Raw genomic sequence first — 23,512 nt, 5'->3', positions numbered from 1 at the left:
GCATAGTAAAACTACGAAGTAGATAATAGCACGAATTCCTGCACTAATATTGCAAATACCCCCCCCCCCCCGAAAAAATGTAATGATTTGTGTTGATCAATTGCTAAGACGTATAGTAAATAGTAGAAAAAAAATTTAAGCAGTTTTTTAGGGCAGAAAATGTTTTATATTTGAAGCCGTATTATATTAGCAAAGAAGTTTACTACATTTCTAGTTTACACAAAGAAGTTACTACTACAGAAGTTTACACTGGAAACTACAATATTCCAGTGTATACAGACAAATTTTAAATACGGTAAAAAACGGGAAAAGTATGAGGACGCTAACAGAACACGAACTTTGAAGAGGCTGAAAGACGAATTTAGAAAACGAGAAAAGAAGAAATGCTATATTAGTAGCTGTGTGATGACCTGGATATTCTCAATCTGAATTGATGTAGTATTTCGACTTGTAGCGTTTCTGGTCTAATAATAAAGTAGCTCTGCTACTGTATCCAAAACGTTTGCAATCATAGATGACTTACGTTTATTTTAAACTAACATAATAGGCCTAATTAACACTTTATTTTTATGTACTATGAGTATCTTATTTTGTTATTTTCCAGTTACTATTCCACTAAATGTACTCGTAATTTACAGTAAGAAATGTAATACAGAAGCGTTCCCTGAAGATATTTACCCGACATGTGACGTCATGACAACAGGTAGTTTTCGTTTCTGTGACGTAAGCAGCGCATTTTTGCATTGTTTGATACTTTATATCTTTGTAACTAATAAATATTGTTCTGAAATTGTGGGTATAAATTGTATTGAAGACTACTTCTATATGGTGGAATCATTTAATTGAAACTTTTGGTCAGAAAGAAAATGTCCATTATATTTCCCCCCCTGACCCGCTCATTCTCCAGATCTCAACATTATTTGAACTGTCAGTTTTGAAGCTTAGACTTCGGAGCAGAGAGTGGCCCCGGAAGAGACCAAAATAATACTTCTATATTATAATAAATAGAATATTAGCAGTGCCCCTCCGAAACATTGTTTCTGAAAAAAAAAAAAATCCTCCGGAGCAGATATCCTCCATCTTCACTGATAAAACGGAGTGCTGCACTATACGAGGAATGTTCGATTTTCCCCTGAAAAACATTGCTGGCTTATAAACCTCCATTCCACGACGAATCAGAGCTTTTCTTTAGGGTAAAAATCCCACGCTGTATTTAATCAACTAAGCTGCACTTTTCAGTGTACGTAATTTTGATAACTATATATCAAGACAGTGGTACAGGAAATGAACTGTCATACGTGTGAAGATAAGCAAATTATAAGAAACGAGAGCAGTATTTATAACTGTTACCATAGTTGTATAGAAGCAAAAACTATGGCTGTATATTTTAAATCTGCGCATGGCTTTATTTGTAAGCACCTGGACAAATCTATGTCACAATATTGATTGCTATCAGGAATTTGGATTGTTTTAAACAGCAATATGGTCAAATAAATATAAATGTTTCCAGAATTTTTTTTCTTGTATTATTTTTACTTTTACTATACTCATAGTTATTTATAAAATCCTTACATCAGAATTAAAATCAAAGAAGTTGATCTGGTCCTTTGTCTAGAAGTTATTACTGGGAAGTCAACATCTGATTTTTAGGAAATGTGTAACTATATAATTAAAAGAGACAAACATTTTTAAAAATATTACACAGTGTTTATTTATTAACGTACTTTTTAAAAGTACACATATTTCATAGCAATAACAAATTTAATAAAATTACTAACAATTTTCATATCAAAAGGCACTTTCTTTTATAATTCATTTTTTTAAAGAAGACAGTCAATACAGTGAAACAAGATCACTTCGTGTTGGCGCTCACTGGAAGCAGTGTTGTAATACCAAATATTATAAAGCTCATCCACATAGCAACGAAATCAAAAGTCTGTATATAAAAAAAAAAAATGTATAACATTCAAATAAATTTTGCACTTCATATCCGCCAATACCAAAATAAATGTATTCAATTTGTACGCCTAGTTACCACCACTGCTACGATTGAAATAAAAGATCTTGAACAAAAAGTGATTCTGCAATTTTCTTAGGTGTTGCAAGTCTTGTACCACCTATAACCACTTCTGCATCACAGTTCGAAGCATTTACTAGTTCTTGAACTTCACGCACCTCACTTGTTGTAATACCACCCACAACGAATATAATAACCAGAGGGTTGTCCATGGGATGTGTTTTGTTAACATTCATAAATAAACTGGAAGAAAAAAGAAGAAAAAAATGTTAACTGAAACTGCTTTTTTGTATCGTTGGCAAAGGCAGAAATACATATATGAATTTAATTATTTATTTATCAACAAAACAGGCAGATGCCCAATCAGAATTCTGAAATATTACAATAGTGTTTTAGTGCCTTACACGACACTGTACGTATATGAATTGAAGGGGTAATTTGGATATGGACGTATCGACCTATTTCCTGTAAAATAAGATATGCATATTTTCTGCAAGTTTGAGCATGTCCGCATGTGTCTAGGTGGTGGTAAGGTAATATCTGTGCTCCGTAGCGAACACCTGTCTCCAAAAATAGTGTGTGAATTCGTTGGTTAATTGGATAAGGGCGTTTGTTTTTCTGCTCTCCTGAAAACTTGAAGAATTGCTAGTTACGCTCTTATCCAAATTCACCCCTCAATTTTACCATGTTTTCAACACAGTTTGTGATAGACACAACATATTCTCCAGATTGGTGACTTCAGCATTATGTTGGTCCTAGTCTTTTTTGCAACAGAGAAGACCTTAATTCTAGTTCTAATGAAAGGTTTTAAAACCAGCTTAGGAGAAAGTTTTGAAGGTAAATAAGTGGAAAAATGCAACGATTAAATTCAAACAATAAATAGAAAAGTACTAACTAGGGAAAAGTACACAATAGATACCTATATGAACTAAAGTTCAATTCTTTCCAGGATTTTCATTTGCAACTCAGGTGTCTTACTAGGGAAGGTTGCGGGGTGTTACTCTGACTTCATATTGATACTATGCTCAATCGACTTGTTTTTACATATAAAACAATTACGCAACTGGAGAAATCCTCGATCGCAAGCATGTTTGAATTACGAGTGTTAAAAGTTCAAAATTAAATAGATTTTTTTTTCTTTAATACACGCTTCATTTCTGGAATTGGATGGTTTTCTTGGGTGCCCAGCACAGTGGTGAGCTCAAAACGTACGCATTTTGAAAGATAAGGGCACTTATTAGGGAAGAGGTGAAGAGTAAGTCTTAACAACTTCAAATTGACTTCTCTTTGGCACGTCAAGTCGATAGGCTGATAAAATGTATTTTCCACCTCTATTCGGCTGTATTGTCATCCAAATGTCACTTTCCTGTGTGGCCACCTTCAAATTGAACGACGACATTTGTCTCCAAAACGCTTGGCCGCGGAATAACGTGAACGGGACTCTGAACCCGGTCGGCCTCTGCTTATGCACTGTGGAAGACGGTGTTTCACTATCTCATCGCCAGAATTTTTTTAAAAAAATTTTCAACGGATTTTGACGATTGTTAGAAACTAATGACCAAACTTCTGGGTATATTTTGCGATGTTCGGCGATAAATGTGTCCAAAAAACGAACAATCGGCTAGCGACGATGTATACAAACATCAGTTTTCAACAGAATAAAAACCAGCTTGTTCACAGCTTTGAGCGCATATTCCCGCTAATCTTTTTTATTTTTTTAAATTTCGGCTTATTTTGTAGCTGAACATCTACAAATATTCCCTGGAGTTTGCCCAATATTTTCCCATAATCGGCATTTCAATTCACTGAAAAGAAAGAAAAAAAAGTAAAAGAAATGGCAAGCGATGATGTATTGAAATACCGTCTTCCGCAATGCATAAGCATAGACCGATAGGGTTCGGGATACCGCTCGAATAGTTTTGCGGCCGGCCGTTCTGGCGCTGCGCAATCTGTTTGAAGCGCCAATTTCGTGCGATTGACTACAAATGAAATGCCGGTGGTGTAAACTGATATTCGCATTGAATGTCACTGCCAGCCTGTGGTGGATAACTTATTTGTTTTAACTTAATTTCAACAATAAACTGATTTTTGATTTCCACATATGATACTATTTTGTGGTGCGCAAAGTGCAAAATTTTTGCTGGACAGTTGATCCGGGCAAAACAACACATTAGTGACAGAGTCTTTTGAGAAAATATTTGTCTCGCTCCCACCTATAAAGAACATCACAATATAGAATTATCACACAATTAATTATGAATAACAAGACGCACGTCTGGCAAAGCATTTCGAAGACAAATGTTACTTTTCAATTTGAAGGTGGCCACACAGGAAAATGATATTTGAATGACAATACAGTCAAATACGGGTAACAAATACACTTTATTAACTTATCGACCAAGTGTGCCAAACAGGAGGCAATTTGCAAGATGTAAGACACCATTACCTTTCACCCCCTTCCCAATACCCAAATGAAGAATCCATCTTCACAAATGGTTACTTCAAACTTTCTACAAAATCTCTTCAATTTTGACCTTCTAACATTCGTCTCTAATTCACACACGCTTGCGATCGAGGATTTCTCCGTTTGCATAATTGTTTCATATGTAAAAATGAGTCGATTGAGCATAGTATCAACATGAAGTCTGAGTAATACCCCGCGACCTTCCTTAGTAAGACACCTGAGTTGCAAACGAAAATCCCGGAAAAAATTGAACTCTAGTTCATACAGGTAACTATCGCGTACTTTTCAGGTCTTGAACTTTTTATTACTAGCAAGATCTAAAAGAAAGTTAGTCTTAATTATTTATTTTAAAATTAGCTATGATATTGTACCAATTGATAATTAAGAGTACTCTGATATGTACTCAGTGATAGGTTATTGGTTCTTACGTGAAACGATTTCTTTCTATTTGTAGTTTTCATTTAAGTACACATTGATCATGTTTCTTTTATGCTTATGTTGAAATAAATCTTTTTTTAATGGTCTCACTGATGACGTCCCATTAAACAGCTAATTAATCAATTATAACGTACAATTTGTATGTCATTATTTTTGCTTTCCGTGCTTCCTTGATCCTCATCTTGATGTTACGTTTGTCATGCCTACGTATTTATCGCATTTAGCATATAGAATATGCCTGTTAACGTTTCATTATTCGTGAATATTTTATAAAGAATGTTCATAAAATAAGGAATGTTTTTAAAAACATACAGGGTGAACCTGAAAGATGTACACAAACTATCTCTGGCTGTGCAACTGCCTAATGTGCCATTTTGCTGACGTTCATAGTCACATTTAACTAGTTTTGATTTCGCGAATCACTTCCCGCAGTTTGTGCATATCTTTCTGTTCCGTTTCAGGATTCGATTGTTTATTTCAAGTTGGCAACCCTGTCCAATTTGATAAAGATTTTGCAGGGTACTTTTAATACTATGTGTATAATCGGGAAATGTATACTTGTGGTAAATTTCATAGGAAAAGAATTACAAACACGAAAATTAAAGTAAGTAAAACAGAATGTTGCTAAATGGGCAAGAAGGTTTTATACTCGTTTTATTGTTCTTATTTACTGCTCTTTTGACATGAAATTTGCCACACAAAATGTCTTTGCCGATTATGTACATACTAACATTATAAGAAATACGGCGAATTCGTTATCAAATTATATTCCTACAACAACATATAGACATGCGACAATAATTTTGGACATGACTGTACATGACGCGGAATTCGAGAACATGTAAGAGGAGGACTTTTGTCTTCTTTTGATGTCACGAATCACCTTCCAACGCTTGTGCACATCTTTCAAGTTCGCCCTGTATAATTATGCTTTAAAACTCACCTATTTCGCTGAAAATTTATTTTAGCTTACAAAAATATTTTTTTTACATCACGAAATATTTGTGGACGTAAAGTCATAACAAAACGTAACATTATAGCTCTTTAAGAAGCAACATGAGCATCACTGCTCGCGATCTATATTGTTATATTGACTATTAAATATTTAGACTGTATAAAACAAATTTATTTTCACGAAATACGAGCTATTTTAAATAGATCTGAAGAAGAAATTTGTAAAATTAAACTATTAAAATTCCAGTTCACTTCAAAGAAAACAAAAATAATTTCAATAATAATAATAATAATTTCTCATATCAATCAATTAGCTACAAAAAGAAAGCAAAGATGGCGCATGTGTTTAACATAGCTAATGATTAGTTATTATTAAGCAACTGTTAGTGCTTTAACGCTTGTTAGTGAAACGAGCTAGTCTCGTAAAAGGCAGCACAAACGAATTTCATGTACCTAAAATTGTTTTCACTTCTTGTGTTACTCTAACAAAATTTGAAAACGTAGAGCACTACCCACATCCGCAGCCAGGGAACATTTGGATCTATCATTAACACTTAACTAAGTCTGTTCTGACACAGAAATGTATATATTTTACAGTGTCATAAATATATTTAGAATTAAAAAAAACCAGGTCTCTTGGATCTTAAATGTGCGAATGAGATAACGTCAAACTGTGATCTGTTGTTTAACATACTCAGCTTTTAAATGAAATGTAATATTTCAGTTTAACGTCCCACGATTGTTCCCATTAGGCTAAGCGAGAGGGATGATTAAGGCAAGTGATAGATGATGGAAGAATTAGTGAAATAATAATGTGGGAGGAAACGATAGTATCCCGAGAAAACCTATGGATACGATGTCGTCCACCATAGACTAACTTGGCTGGGGATCGAACACCAGAAGTAAGAGCTCTACCGCTGTGCCACCGTGCCCCCCCCCCCGAACTTTTAAAAAATGAAAAATGAAATGAAATTTTTAAGTTTTACGTCCCACGCTTATGCCGGTTAGGCTAAAGGAGACGGTGATAATGAGAAATGAGTGAAATGTAGAAAGTGGGAGGAAACGGAAGAACCTCGAGAAAACCCACGAGCACGGTGTTTGTCCACCACAAAGTCCACATGGCGCCAGCTGGGATCGAACCAGGGACCCCAAGCACCGGAGGGGAAAGACATTAATACAGATAAAACATTCTATATCTTATACGTCGAACTTGACTGAAGGACAGAAGACAAATCCAATTTTTCTCTTCATTTGCCTGTTACACCTTATTTAGAATCTACATTACTACATACCTGAATCCTGATTTGAGAAGATCTTTAAGTCCACCAGATTTGCATGTAATATCAGGAAGTTCTGGCTTAGAAGTATCTAACATATCAGATACAATACGATGAAGCAAACTTTTGTAGTAACTCGCTTGTACTGGTCCATCTTGTTGATACAGACACCTAGAACAATTTTTTTTAAATATAAGCGCCTTCTTCTAGTTTTAAGCAACGTAATACGTATACCGATACCAGTATATTAACTGTCTTCCTGTTAACTTATATAACATTGTAACCCAGAAACATTTAAAATAAAACTTTGAGAGAGATCTTACTTTTTACAAAAAGTTGAACGTTTGCATAATAAATTGAGTCTTAAGAATCTTTTAAAGTATATCATAGATATTAGATAATTCAGTGCAATCTATAACTAAGAATCACCTTCGTTCATTTTGAGACATATAATTTTCACATTCACAGAGTATGTATAAATAAAATAAGGGGCTACTTACTCTTCCCCAGTTGCTTTCATATTTTAGAAAATAACAGAAAACACAATACAGCTGAAGCACAAAATTATGAATTAGGCTTGCTCTATTTAAGTATATTATCACAAGCTCAGACAGGATATAAAGGGTGTTAATGAATTATATCGACGAACTTGACGAAATTATTCCTTATCAAAATAAGAAAGAAAAAAAAAATAAAAATAGTCATCCAAAGCGTGAAGAAAAAACACATCACAACATTTGTTATTCCGAATATTAGGAACCATGAAGCTAGTAGTTCCTAACACTTCGGAATTCCTGCCGACGCATTCCATTGTTACAGAGATAAGTGGATCACTTTATTTATTGCGTTCACAGACTTGTGCGGTTTAAAATATTTATTCTGTAGTCCTGTTCACCAGGTACTCACTCACATGTAGAGCAATCACTTAGTCATATCGTGTATTTTTAGTGCTAGGATTCTAAAATTGAAAAAGACCTCTTGATGACTTGATTGTTTATGTAGATTTTTTTTCTTTCAGCAATTTATTTATGAAAGAATTGCAGATTTAACGGTTCTTCTATGTAAACTAACAGGGCTTCTACTTATTTCGCGAGCACGAATTCCCTGACTTTTCTAGGTTCCCCAGGTCACAATTTACAAGTTTCTAGGTCTATATATAATGTAAAAAATCAGTTATGTTTTTCCCGACTAGGGTTCCTAATCTACCATGCATATACAAGTATGTATATTGTGAGTGTGTGTTGTGTGTAGATAGAGAAGTTTTGCAAAACAAATTAATTTATTCTATGAAATAGCCGGATAAATCAAAAAGAGAAGTCCAGGAACCTACAATTCTCAAATATTCTGAAAATAATAAATTTAAAAAAAAAAAAAAAAAAAAGAGAGAGAGAGAGAGAGAGAGAGAGAGAGAGAGAGAGAGAACCGCCTTGTATATAGTAACTGCCAAAATAAGAACGGCGTTAAAACAATGTTAAATTTGGTCAAACTTAATTAAAAGTACTTTTAATATTCTTTGGTTTGGTATTTATCACTGAACAGAAGTGAACTAAATCAACTGCAACTAAAAGTTTGATTTCGCTTTTTACTCTAGATGAGGTATGTCTGTTTTATTTTTTAAATATTTTACTTTTATTTACACGCAAGTTTCGTTTCAAACTAATAGATACAACACAAGCTTAGGAATGAATTTAAAATAGACTTTCAGACAAATATATATGTATACAGTATATCACGGTTCTTTACCGACCTGGAAATCCAGTAAAGTCAGGGAATTCAGCTTACTTGTGTTAATAATAATAATAATAATAATAATAATAATAATAAAATGAAAATTCGGGGAATTTTATGAAAACAAAGAAAATTAACGAAATTTTTGAATGAACAATTTCCCTCGCCCTTTTCCTACCAGTAGATACCTTTTGACAACAGATAACTTCTCACAAGCTACACATGATAAGGACAGGTAAACAAATATCGGGACTCAATGTCATTTACAAGGTCATATAGCCTATGAGCGAAGCTATTATTTTACGTTCGAATTAATAAGAGAAATCTAACTATTAGATCGGTGTTACTAGTACTTTAGTATGCATTAATGCAATTCGATTACTATATTTTTATATTACCTGTACTTGGACATGGGTTTCCTTGCTTTAGAAATACTGTGAAGTACATCAAACAGCCTTTGGATTCTTTCGGATCTTGATTCTCCACTGTTACTCTGCACTAGAAAGAAAGAAACAAAATATTATCAGTTTTCACCTAGGATATTCTAGCTGTTCTGTTAATTAACAATAGTGTTCTTCAACAGCCGGTACAAGACCTACATTTTGCGAAATTATTTTTCCAGTCAAGTCGATTAGATTTTAGGGCTATTATACTGTAAAACAATTTTTCAAAATAGAATATTTCGATGAAATGAGTATAATTTCTTTAGTTCTTAAAAATTATTTTATTTACTTATTTTCATTTTGGGTTGCTGAATCGGGAATGGAACTTAAATTAACTTTTGTGGGTGTGCGCAAGGTAACTTTTTTTTTTTTTCAAGGTCGTAATACATGTAGCTATTATATGACAGGTTACTTTTTCAACACATGAGGAACTCATTTATTTGCAAGTGGAATCGTCTGCTACCTGATATCATATGTTTCATTTTTGTACTTTGTTTAGTTAAACAGTTGCAAATGGTTGAAAAGATATTGTTGTCTGGGGAAAATTTCCTAATTATTTGCATAAATCTTTAAAATCTGTGAGTTTTACGTGCCCACGGTTATGCCGGGTAGGCTAAAGGAGACGGTGATGATGAGAAATGAATGAATTGGTGGAATGAAGAAAGTGGGAGGAAACAGGAATACTCCGAAGAAACCCACGCACACGATGTTTGTCCACCACAAAGTTCACTTGGCACGAGCTGGCATCGAACCAGGGACCCCATGCATCAGAGGTGAACTCTCTACCACTGAGCCACCATAAACCCTCATTAATCATTTGTATATTGATACACACATACAGATGTGGAGCCGAGTTCAGAAGCTTCATGTAAATAAATCGTGGGAAAAAACACCTTTTCTCATATGATGACCACTTGGAAAATAGCAATAATGATTCCAAATCAACACAGAGAGCAGAAACTGATCTGCAAGCAATATCGGAAGGCGAACCAATCTTACCTCAAAAATGTCTTGAAGACGGCATTCCTTTCGCCCTACGATCCCAAGTGTATAAAGGTAAGTATGGCAAGATCTGGTATAAAAATTCCAAACACAAGATGCAGAATAGGACAATCTAGTGTAAAACAAATAGCGTAAAATTTGGAAACAGTATACAGATATGTAGCTGTTTATTTACAGGTGATGTGATAGACCAGACAAGTAAGACCACACGCTTGAACCAAAGGCAGTGGTGCCAGAGCATATGACGTACAAGAGATCAAAATACTTTTTGGAATACTGAACATTTGTGATGTTATAAAACATCAACGAATCACCAAGGATATCTGAAGTGACGACGGTACAGGTATAGAAGTTAAATTTGTACTATTTCACGTAAATGAATCCGATTCAAGGTGACGACAAAAATCATGGAAAAGAATTCCCGCATTTTTCCCAGTTTTTCAGAACTTGTATTTTAATTTTCCCTGATATGTAATTAGTCATAGAGACTTCCCATATCAACTAAAACAATGAATAATATAAAACAAATACAACGTATTTTATTATGAAATTACAAAACACCTAATAAAAGTGTCTGCACAAAGCAAGTAATTAAACATCTTCCCTGAGATTTGAATCTGTTAACTTCAAAGTTCCGTCATATACGAAAAGAAAAAGTCACAGTAAGACACTTATCGACAAAGAGGGAATGTATATACATAAAACTGGGTGTAGTATATTAACAACATATCTTTAGAAAAAAATCAATAGTATTATGTAATTCATTTCACTTCTCCAAACCCTTTATTCTCTCAATACTAAGATATCTTCGAATATTTTGTCTTCTTGGTTTCAAGCTCGTTCTTAGAATGATATTTATTTTCCTTTCTTTAGCTTAATTTTGTTTCTTTTCCTCTCGTCGTCAATTTGTTGCTTCTGCAAAACGCGTACGAGCATTTCGTGCATAATGAACCCTGGATTTCCTTATGAATAATTTCTCAAGACCATGCGAAGATACTGAATCGTACAGAAGTCTGAGTGCTACTTAAATTATCTGCATTGTGCATTGACTGAAAATCTTTTCTAGATTTGAATTTTCGTGAGACAAAATCAAGAGTACTTTAACATCTTCAAATCGTTTCACTGCCTCATGCCCTATTGTCATCTAACCAATTATTTTGAACAAGTTCAGCTAAAAGTGACTTCATGCGATTCACTCCAACATCAGAAGCTGCAGAAACATTAAAATCCAAACTCATCTTCTTTCTCTGCATTTTTGCAGATAAAGAAAGACAGTAGAGTAAGCAACATTTTACCAAATGGAGAAAGTGAAGGGAAGAACTGTTACTGAATATTTCCATAAGAAGGATAACCACACTGATATGGTTACTAGATTAGGCGATAGTACTCCTTATAGCAGTGAAGAAATAGGCAGCTGAATTTAGAGACGAAGAAACAGTATTGAGGATGATACTACGAAGGCCTGTTGAAGCACTCGCCCAAGAAAATATTGACAAAATCCATGAAAGTGTAACAAATGACAGCTGATCGACACAAGGCAGATTGCTGGGAAGACAGAGCTTGTCAACTGCAAGCGTTAACAGAATTATCACCCAGCAACTGGAAATAAGAAAAGTTTCAGTGAGATTCGTACCCAACTTTTAACCTCTGGCCAAAAAATTACCAGGCGCAACATTGCAAGGGATAATCTTCACCTTTTGCGGGCAAATCCAGATTCTTTTCCAACTCTATTCGTAACAGCAGATGAGACATGTCTCCACCATTTATAACCAGAGTCTAAACAAAGTTCTAATCAGTGGAAACATACCTCATCCCCAACTACAAAGAAGGCCTTCAACAGAAAAGTGATAGAAATATTTTTTTTTCCTTTTTTTCTGGGATTAGGAGAGGATAGTGATGGTAGATTATCTTTCTTAGGAAAAATAGTAAATGGGGATTATTATGCAGATCTCCTTCTCCTGACACGTGATTATATTCGGCAGAAGCATCGAGAGAACCTTGACGAAAGGCATCTTTTTCAATCAAAACAATGCCACAATTCCGACTGCGTCTTTGAATTGGTCCTTCATTTCTCTTATTCGCCCGATATAGTACTTTCTGAGTTTCAACTGTTCCCGAACTTCAAGATTTTTTTTTTTTTTTTTTTTTTCCAAGCAGTGGCATACAAGCACTTGAACATCGATGAGCAAAGTATTTTGAATTACCAGGAAGCTATTTTCAAAAGTAACATTATACTTCACCTTCAGACTTAAAACTTTTATATTAATTTACGTGCAAGACCATCTCGAGCTAAGAACAACTTAAAAAGGGTACCTTGGTTTTTCATAAATTTCCCTTTCGAAAATTTTTCTCTTTCTTTTGCTGGTCAGTGAATGTCAGAAAGTTAAAAACTCCTGATGTAACCATTTGATGATAATATGAAAAAAAGAAACAGGAAAATTGGAAAAGAAAAAAATCAGAATTGGATCATGGCTAACTTCTTAGCGTTTTCTCTATTTTATTCTGGAAACTTAGATCCAATTACCAAACGAGTACATGCGGTTCAGATTTCATTCTCATATAGCCTTTGTTTTGACAAGGAACTTAAAAAAAAAAAAAAAAAAAAAGTAGTAAGGGGTCACATGTACACTCATGTCCAAAATGATTGTCACATATCTATAACTGTCTTCTCATAAGAATATAATTTGATAATGATTTTGCAGGGTACTTTTAATACTGATACTATGTGTATAATCGGGAAATGTATGTTTGTAGTAAATTTTATAGGAAAAGAATTATAAATACGAAAATTAGAATGAGTAAAACAAAATGTTGCTAAATGGACAAGAAAGTTTTATTTTCGTATCATTATTCTTATTTACTGCTCTTTTGACATGAAATTTGCCACATACATGTCTTTGCCGATTATACACTTACTAATATTGTAAGAAATACCGGGCGAATTCGTCATCAAATTATATTTCTACAACAACATATTTATAGACATGCGACAGTAATTTTGGAACTGAGTGTACATCATATGGTTTTTATGTCGTGATATTTTCTCAATATTGAAACCAGAAGTGATAATAAATTTCTACCACTTCCAGAGGTTAGAGTGGAGATCAAATGTATTCTTGGGACGCTCAATTGATTGCCGAAAACCGTTCCTCGTTATGTCAGTTTTTACTCTACAGCAATCAACGTTAAAACTAGAAGTGGTTGATTTTTGCCAATTCCGGTTTGAAAAAGGGCTAAGAGAAAAGATATTACCTATTTATATAAAGCTAAATCTAAAAAAAACACTTCTCGCTATTTCGCATCGTTTTTGCTCTATGTAGAACAATACTGAAACCGAAAGCTGTAGTGGATTTATATCACCTCCGGTTTCACTAGAAAGTTAAGGATAGAGATGACATGTATCTTGAGACGCTTAATCGATTGCAAGAAATTGTTTCTCGCTATCTATTATCGTTTTTATTCTATACTGATTGACGTTTGAAACGGGAATAGTTGATTTCTACTACTTCCGGTTTGAATATTACATACATCAACGAATTCGGTTTTTAACTAGTTGGAGCTCATGTAGTTTGGATTCCATGTTTAGCTGTAGGTACACGTCTCATACAGTCTTGGTAATGAAAAGGACGCAAAACTCTAAATCAACCAGCTAATCGATTCATAAACTGGTTAAAATTGATGATGATCCATTACGTAGTTCGTGAGAAATTTTGTCTCTCGGACGGATGGACAAGCGGACATAAATGATAAATATGTAAAGAAATTTTGGTAAAGTAAATCCTTAAAAATAGAATAAAATAAACAGATAAAATTTCCAGATAAAAAAATTGTAAAGAATCGATAGATATACAACATACGTGCTTAATTGACTACTTACCCAAAACTTTAAAATTATCTTCCAAAGAGTCCATATCCTCTGCGAGTGCCTCTGTCACAGTTGATTCTAACTCTTTCTCTTCATCAGAATTGAATTTAATGTCACTCCCACAAAGAGAATACAAATACACCAGTAAGCTTATCAGATTGCTGATCTTTAGACCTCTATCATGTCGGGTTCTCACAAGCTGCGTAACCTGAAAGTATGAAATCGAGCATTCCATTGTAATTACATGGGCCACCTTAATGATTGCATATTAACTCACTAATTTACATACAAAAGTGAATACTGTTACTTGCATGATTCGTCAAAATTAGAATATAGCTATTCTCGGGCAATCAGCCAGGTGAATTCTACGTCGTCCAACGTTTCGAGAACCGACATTTCTCTACTCTTGTCTTCAGGATAAAGTATGAGAGACCAACAAAAACAGAAGCCTTTATTATACAGGTGTTGGCAAGAAGGGGCGGAGTTTGACTGGTCAATGGCGACGTCCAATCAGCGTGTCTATGGCCTCAATTGCGATTGGCTGGTTGACTGGGTTGGTTGGCAAACCCTGATTGGTTGTTTTGCGTATGTATTCTTCCTATGAGGGGAAGAAATGTTTGGCTGAATTGAAGACCGTTCTTGAAACGTTGGACGACGTAGGACCTCACTTGGCTGATTGTTCGAGAACAGCTATATTCATCACGATACCAGGAAAGCTTCAGTTCTTATTTCATCAAGGTTTATTACTTTCCTACTACATACGAGGTGTGATTGGAAAGTTTTAAGACTGGGCTTGTAATTTAAAAATGGCAGTACTTACAGGCTATTGTGATGGATCTCCTTCAAAGTAGTCTCTTGCTAAATGAACACACAGATTCCAACGGTGTTTCCACTTCTGGAAGCATTCCTGAAAATTATTTTCCGTGATGGTGTGAAGCACTCTCTCCCTATTTGCTTGAATGTCCTCAATTGAGTCAAATATCTTCCCTTTCAATGACAATTTTAATTTAGCAAGAGGTAGAAGTCGGCCGGGGCCAAATCTGGGGAATACGAGGGTTGCAGAAGCATAGGAATGTTGAATTTGGCCAGAAATTCCTGGATCGAGAACGCACAATGCGCTGGTGCATTGTCGTGGTGGAGAATCCAATTCTTTTCTTTCTACAGGGCAGGCCTTTCCCGCCGCACATTTTCGCGCAGACGCTGAAGGACACTTTTGTAGTATTCCTGATTGACTGTCTGCCTCCTAGGGGCAAATTCATGATGCACGATACCCTTAGAATGGAAAAAAACACCAACATTGTCTTCACATTCGACCGACTTTGTCGCGCGTTCTTTAGTCTTGGTGAATCTGGGCTCTTCCACTGAGAAGATTGGGCCTTTGTTTCTGGGTCATACCCATAAACCCATGATTCATTACCTGTTATTACCCTATTCAAGAAATCTGAATCAATTTCGGCTCGATTAAACAGTTCTTGGGACACTTCAAGTCTGTGTTGTTTCTGCACGAGTGACAACACTTTTGGAATGAATTTCACGGACACTCGACGCATGTTCAAATCATCAGTTAAAATTGATTGAACAGCATAGAAACTTAAATTCAGGTCTTCAGCTATTTCCCTAATTGTAAGTATACGGTTCGAGCGCACTAAACCGCCAACTTTCGCAATGTTTTCGTTAGTTTTTGATGTTAAAGGCCAGCCAGACCGGGGGTCATCCTCTACTGATTCGCGGCCATCTTTGAATCTAAGAAAGCAGATAAACACGTTTGATCGGCTCAGACATTTGTCTCCAAAAGCTGTTTTTAAGAGTTCGTAAGTCTCCGAAGAAGATTTCTCAGTTTTAAAACAAAATTTCACACAAACGCATTGTTCCAATTTTTCATCCATTTTGCGCACTTAAAACTCCGCCAAGACACACACACACACACACGCCCGCACTCAACTGGTTGCTACGACGTACTGAATAAAGATATCACGGTGCATGTTTCAAGATGTTTCAAGGACACACCAAGACACCGCTTCCCTGCTAATGGGCGATTATATCTACTCCTCCTGAACAGTGTTGTTAACTGTCTTAAAACTTTCCAATCACACCACGTATTTCACAAACACCACTGTTTGCTTAGTCATGAAGTCCTCCAGATTTCTTCTTGAACTGTTTAATACGTGCATTCTTTCTTCTTCTTCTTCTTCTTCTTGTGTGCGGTAAAAAGAGTAACTTTAGCATTGAGGTCGTAATTTGGTAGATAGTACTTTGAGTTTTCTGAGGATTTGGAATACTGTACTCAGAACTAAAGCCTTCCTTGTTAAAATAGTGTTTCCGTATCCACTAACAGTGAAGGTATGTAGCAAAAGACCACTAAATAAATGTTGTGAAATAGAAATAGTCCTGTGTCAGAATGATAGTATTGGCCATGATCAATGTGTAACTGATAATACAGTATTATTAATGAGATATAACTCAAAACTCACTTGAAGTTTAATTTTTGTTTTAGCTGAAGATAAAACATATCTCTACATCATCTCTACAAACATCTCCCTACATTTTCAGTATTTAATAATAATAACATTCTTCTTGCGTTAATTTTACTTGTAGTAGCTACAGTTAGCATGTAAATTAAGAGATTTTTACGTATACCTGAAAATAATATGATCACACATGCAATATTTTGCAGCACACGACCATATATATACATTCCCCAGCGATTCTTTTAATACTTTATAGTAAGAGTATAGTGTATTTCAATATTAGCCTATATTTATAACTGATGTATTTACAATATACTGCATACAATTATCGCATGAGCTCTGAGCAATCTAAATTTGTGTAACCTCTCTGTGGACATTTCTCATTTATGGTCTAATAATCATGTCTCATTGATGTTCGTTATTCAGAGGTTTCACTATAAAAATTAACCAAGATGAGAAATTCAATAAAAAGTCAAATAGAGAGGATTAAAAAAAAAAAAAAAAAAAAAAAAAAGCACAAAATGTTTGTCCAACATAGCGCGATCTAGAATTAACTTCGTGAAAGAAACACCATGATTACAACTAATTACTGAACCTAGATGTGTCTACGTTTGATAAGCACTGTTATACAACTGTTAATGAATATACAAAAATACTGCAAGTCGTAACAAGTACAGTATTTGTAGCCAAAATTAAAGTGATACACTGTAACTGAACATTAACTCATATAGAATTAGATCATTACTTTCATTACGACCCATTCTAGAATTTCAAATAAAGGTATGTAAAATTGCACCTTAACACAATTAAAAAACAAAGAAATTTGTTTCTTTGTTGTTTCATTGTTATGTTCGTATACCTGTGCCAAAATACCTGTTCCATTACCAACAGCACCGAAATTTTGAAGCAAAACTTTCTCAATTCCTTCCAGAACTTCCATTTCTCCAGAAGCAGGACTTTTCAACGTTTGCACGATAGCTAATGCTTGCTGTAATGAGGAAAGAAAGAAACACATTAAGCTACTTATTAATTGTACATGTTTCGTTGTGCACTCTAACTGCTATAAACTATTATATTACTAGAATGTGAGTATTAAGGTCTGAAAATTTCGTATAGGCATCAAATATTACAAAGTGCAGAAAATGTACTACAAATTGAGCAAGTAAAACATTTGACAAATATTTTTCTCGACACTCTGCATCATCAACACATAACACACCGACGCAAATATTTTCGCACTTCGAAATACAACGAAAAAAAAGAAGAAGAAGAAAGAAAGAAAATTATCAGTATGCCAGAGGTTGTTTAAAAAAAATTTTAAAGTAGTGATCTCTCTCTACAGGAGACATCAAGGTTCGGACAACCTTCCCATCTTGATCAAGTGCTGTTTGGAGTTATAATAAAAACCAATTCACAAAAGACAAATAGTTGAAATCACAGGCTCAAGCATAAATCCCGCAATAGTTTTCCGATATTCCATGTAATGGAAAAGGCAAACAGGGTTTGAAATGGGTTTTGCATGCTTTGATGGAGGATCACAAAATGCATTCGTTTGTCCATCAAGATACCAAAAGGATCCCTTTATGAATTAGATCATTACAGGTGATGAAAAGTACATGTTCAATCACTAGTCCACGAGTAAATGACATAATGAGCACGTGTGACAAGCCGAAAACAACTGCAAAGTTCGATCTGCATGGCAAAACGTGTTGTGCATTTGGTGGGTGGATGTAATTCATTACGAGCTTCTTGATAAGACAATATCGTCGCAAGTCTGTCTTCTATACTCAACTCAGGCGCTGGAGTTACGCTGTTTGTACTCGTCAACAGAAAAAGGGTCCTTCTGCTCTACAATGCCATGTGCCTCACAAAGCATAGCAAAAAATCAAGAAATTTGGTTGGAAAGTCCTAACTCACCCACCTCAAATCACAGACATAGTGGCACTGATTATCATTTGTTTTCGATTTCTGTAACAGTTCTTAGCTGGGAGATGCTTCCAAATGTATGAGGCTGTTAAGCAGGATATCGAATAGTATTTGGTACCCAAACTCCTGTGTTTTTTCAACATGATACTGCCAACCTGTTTCTAGATAGCAGTAGGCAGTAGCAAAGACTATAGTATCAGCGCTGTACGTCTAATGTGACTTCAAAACTAGCCTCTAAAAATAATACTATGGGAATCAGTCAATCGTTTAAATACGGCATTTATTAAATTTATTTAAAAGTTGGGTTAAAAGATAGCGAAGATACTCAAGAAAACAACACTGAAACTTGCGCTCGGTATGAACGCAACCGAACGCAACCTAACCATTTGAACGTCCGCCATCTGGCCGGTCGGAGCCCTTCATCATATATCATACTATTACATTTTCCCCCTAGTATAGTTATTACAGTTATTTTGTTTCAATTGCCAATATTTTCGTCTTTTAATATTTATTATTATCTCGTACTCTTCGGTGAAAGAATATTTAATAAACAGGATGTAAAGAAAAAAAAAAACAGGTAAATAAAATGGAAGAGAAAGCTGCAATAAAAGTAGATCGAAAAGACCCGTTGTTTAACAGTGAAAAGTATGTAGGTGAGATCTATGAAAATCTATTACTTAGATTAGAATTGATTATATATGGTTCATAATACTTCTTCAAAGTAGTTCTCAGATTTTAAATGCAACATTAGCTGCAGATGGACATACTTTCATTTCATATGCTGGAAAGATTTCTAAATTCATACCCTCTTATCCAAGTAAAACAACTTAACGAACACGTAAATTAAAAGTGTTTCTACACTATTTATAAGCAACACCTGAAAGGGAAATCTTACCTCAACCAAGCCCGAATGGTCTTTAAGAATGTCTGGATAGTTTTGGAAATTGGCCACGTGCTTTTCAATGACATCCGGTGTGATTCTTGGCATTCGAACATCTTGAGGACTTTTTTCAGATAATATTGTTACTATATGTCGATATATACAAAGTAAAATATCTTTTTGTTTCTTCGTAAATAGCCATTCCATTATCTCATTACATGGCTCTTCTTCGGGGTGGGCCAAGCAGCCTGGTGCTAACGCAATATCGTCCACAGAGGCCCTATTAGAAGTAAAGTGTATTTCCTACTTAGGTTAAGAAATAAGACGTTACTAGAGATTACTATAAGATTACTAGCATTTATTTCGCTTAAACTAAATACCTATGTGCAGTATCTTCCATGATTTTCACATTGTCTGCTATTGTTTTCTGCATAAAATTACTAGGTACTCATAATTCTGAAAACATGTTTCCGCATATTGAAAGTCCTAGTTAGTGTCAGGCTTGGAAGACGTACTTTGACAAACAGCAACAGACTATGTAGCTCAAATACAATTTTGGATACTTACTCAAATTATTAGAGAATTTATCTGTAAGTATCTATAGTGGTGTAGACAGCGACGAACTCTATCAACGAATGATCATTATCTTTGTTAACGTAAGCTGCTGAAAAATTCACATTATGAAGTTGTCTTCAACTCACAGATGGAAAATTACATTCAGATGGGATGGATCAGTTCTTGAATACTATTATGCCGAAGGAATGGACAATGCTTGAACACTACATACAGAAAGAATGGACTAGTTCTTGAACACTAGTATTTTACTATGTGTGCGTGATACACACACATATTATATATATATATATATATAAGCAGCAGTTGCTCGCTCCTTCCTAGTGTGTGGATCTCTTGTTCGATTGCACCTCTCGTCAAGTTCATATCTGTGATGGACAAACACCGTGTATGAAAATTTTCTCGCGGTGCTCCCATTTCCTCCCACTTTCTTCATTCCATATTTTCGTTCATATTGTACCCCCTTAGCCTTGGAGCATAATTGTAGGACGTTAAACTAAAAACAAACATTATTTTATATACTAATTTTGCATATAAAATATTCGATATAATGTTTGTTACTAATTTGTCCTTGCTGTCACCAATTATTTGATCTTTCTTCAAGATAATATTAAAGAATTCAAGTCTGAAATAAGTAATAAACCATGTTAGAATTCACTACAAAAGAAATTAATGTTCATAGTGTTTACAGTAGAATCTGGAACTTTTTTTTTTTTTTTGTATCATTAGATCATTTACCATCTGTTCTCAGAAATGAATAAAAAATCTTATTATTGTTCTGTTTCTTTGGAATTTAACACAGTATCCGAATCTAATAAATAAATACAGGTATATTCAGACACAAGTCTCTGCACTTATTCTAACCTTCTAGCATGAATCTTATTGGCTTATACAAAAAGCTGTTTCAGGTTTATGGTAATGAATTTGAACGCTAGACAGCAGCACGCGTGGACACACCTGTGAAATTATTACGGGTAGCTTGAAAGTGTGTGTTCACTCACAGGTAGCATGGTTGTTGTGTATGTGAATAGTCATATGACTCCGAAAATTGCACCTTTTGGGAGAGCTAAATTTAGCCCTTTCTGATATTGGTTATGACTAGATGAAGGAAGAGCATGGTAACTTTATTTTTAACAATTTTCCGTTTAGTAGTAATTTAGATTGGTAGAATTGGGACCGTAATGATGACGAAATATTCAGACACATTCAAAAAGAAAAAAATGAAATGAAATCTTGGAATTTTACGTCCCACAGTTATGCCGGCTAGGCTAAAGGAGACGGTGATAATGAGAAATGAATGAAATGTTGGAATGAAGAAAGTGGGAGGAAACGGAAGAACCCAGAGAAACCCCACGCACACGGTGTTTGTCCACCACAAGGCTCACTTGGCGGGAGCTGGGATTGAACCCGGGACCCCACGCACAGGAGGTGAACGCTCTACCACTGAGCCACCGCGGCCCCTGTTAATATATATATATACTCTCAGAGGAATAACAAGGTAAGCGCCGATCATCTTGTTTTGATCTCCTATAAAATTTCTAAAATGGTAAATATCAAGTTCTTTGAAGTAAAAAAAAAACCGAGCCCTGAGCCTTTTAAATAAACAAGAAAACAGTGTATGGCAAAATGTTTCCATGTATAACAGAAAGGGATCAACGCTGTGCTGAATCACAACAAAACAGGCTACCCTTGCTGCTGCTGGGCCCTTCAATATTAAGTACTGTAAATACAAAAAGGACCAGCACACGCCCGATATGATGGTAAAAGTACGTTCTTGGTGCCACATAAGAACTCACTGTCTCAAAGAACAATAACAAAGACAGTATAACGTTCCACCGTAACCGTAAATCTCATAATTACTCAAGGTTTACATCTGGTGACAAAATATCCGACACGAGTTCACATACAATGAAGAGGACGAACAGTCAAAAGATGTATGAACACCATCTTGCAGGAAGCAGGTGAAATTTGTAGTGATTCTGGATGAGGCATACGTATATCTGTCAGAATGTGAAAAGAGGGCCATCTTCTGTCGTTCCCATGATTTCAGAAGTCTAACTGAGTACGTAAATGTATGGAAGGCTTTTCGAGTGCCCTTATGATTGTTTGTAGTTACTGTTATACGTAATGGTAAACTTACGTTACGTAGAGTGGACAAAAAGGCTAAAAGCAATACAGTTTATTGTCAGACGAATATTTTGGAGCCACTATACTGCCATGATGTTCCATCCCTAAATGGCAACGACACATTTCTCACGTTTTCACTCAACAGGACAAGGCGTCCAGGCATACAGCGAAGTCAATAGTGACGTACAAGAAGATGATCGCACTTGAAACGGGAATTATACGTACGATCCTTTCTACAGACATTCCTGGAAATTCTATGGATTTTTGTGCGTTACCACTGGGCTGTTTATAGACGCACTTTCTCTATGGTCTTTGGAAAGTTTTCCAAGAGAAATGGAACAGACTTGATCAGATAGTGCTTCAACGAGGTCTTCTTCACTGGAAATTGAGATGCATGACGATGGCTTACAGACACATTGAGTGCAATTGCGGTGGCGTTGCAGGATTTCTTAATGTGGCAAGGGTGAAATTCATTACCATAAACCTAACATGGCCTTATATATACGTTTTTAAGTATACCTTTCTACTTTCAACCATTCAATTTAATTTAAGTATTTTCATATAACAAAAGAATGTGACCTTCATTTCCTTATTGAAAAAAAAAAAAAAGGAAGAAACTGGACTAATTAATTTTATACGAGAAACATTATACAATTCCTGCGCGAAAAACATTATACATTAAATACTGCAATAACAATAATATACATCTACTATAAGCCAGATTAGTAGAGAACTTACACTTTCGCTTTACACACAGTTGACATATTGACAGCAACGTCATTATTATGCCCAGGAAATTGTGGTAACACAGCCAGCATTTTATCTAGTAAAGTACTTATACTGTGAGAGCTTGGACCAACCAGGTCTAATGTACGATCTATTAAAATTATAGATGCTCGATTCGTGGCGGTCTGCAAAATATTAGTACAAGTGTAAACAATTATTAACACGCTATTAAACACAGGAAACACGACAGTTAGCTCACAAATTAGTTTAGCCCACTCTTATTATACACATTCAAAAGAAAATTTACATTTTTACTCTAAGCATGCTTTCAAATACTACTTTTACTTCGAAAAATTCAAGCGAAAAAGTGAAAAAGTCTGAGGCTGAATAAACTCTACAAATATTTGAACTTCCAATTAACTGCGAACCTACTGAAAGGGTTATTTCACAAACACAGAACACTCAGTTAATAATACAGGTTCCTTATTTGTTTAATGCTATAATTTTTAAAAATCAAAATAGCATGCATTTATATTTACATACAGTGATGTAAACAGAAAATGTTCCGCTCTTTAACGAAAACTGTAGAATTATGAAATACAAGGGCTGTCCAGAAAGTGCTAG

General features: G+C 35.0%; 1 protein-coding gene across 2 annotated transcripts in view; it reads right to left on the bottom strand.

The window, feature by feature from the left end:
• Positions 1–1,685: 1,685 nt before the first annotated feature.
• LOC145690131 (sec1 family domain-containing protein 2-like) overlaps positions 1,686–23,512 on the bottom strand; it is a 42,458-nt gene continuing 20,631 nt past the window's right edge. For both annotated transcript variants that reach the window (XM_081764716.1, XM_081764717.1), the window contains exons 6-12: positions 22,901–23,073; positions 19,478–19,742; positions 17,516–17,644; positions 14,201–14,396; positions 9,277–9,376; positions 7,166–7,321; positions 1,686–2,260 (exon numbers count right to left, since the gene is read on the bottom strand). In XM_081764716.1, coding sequence (XP_081620842.1) covers positions 2,044–2,260; positions 7,166–7,321; positions 9,277–9,376; positions 14,201–14,396; positions 17,516–17,644; positions 19,478–19,742; positions 22,901–23,073 — 1,236 coding nt within the window. In that variant the 3' untranslated portion in view covers positions 1,686–2,043. The remainder of the gene's footprint in view (positions 2,261–7,165; positions 7,322–9,276; positions 9,377–14,200; positions 14,397–17,515; positions 17,645–19,477; positions 19,743–22,900; positions 23,074–23,512) is intronic.

The sequence above is a fragment of the Thermobia domestica genome, chromosome 7 (assembly GCF_964235325.1).
Source record: "Thermobia domestica chromosome 7, izTheDome1.hap1.1, whole genome shotgun sequence".
NCBI lineage: Eukaryota > Metazoa > Arthropoda > Insecta > Zygentoma > Lepismatidae > Thermobia > Thermobia domestica.
The sequence above is the reverse complement of the archived record's forward strand: the minus strand, read 5'-3'. Positions and strand labels throughout refer to the sequence as shown.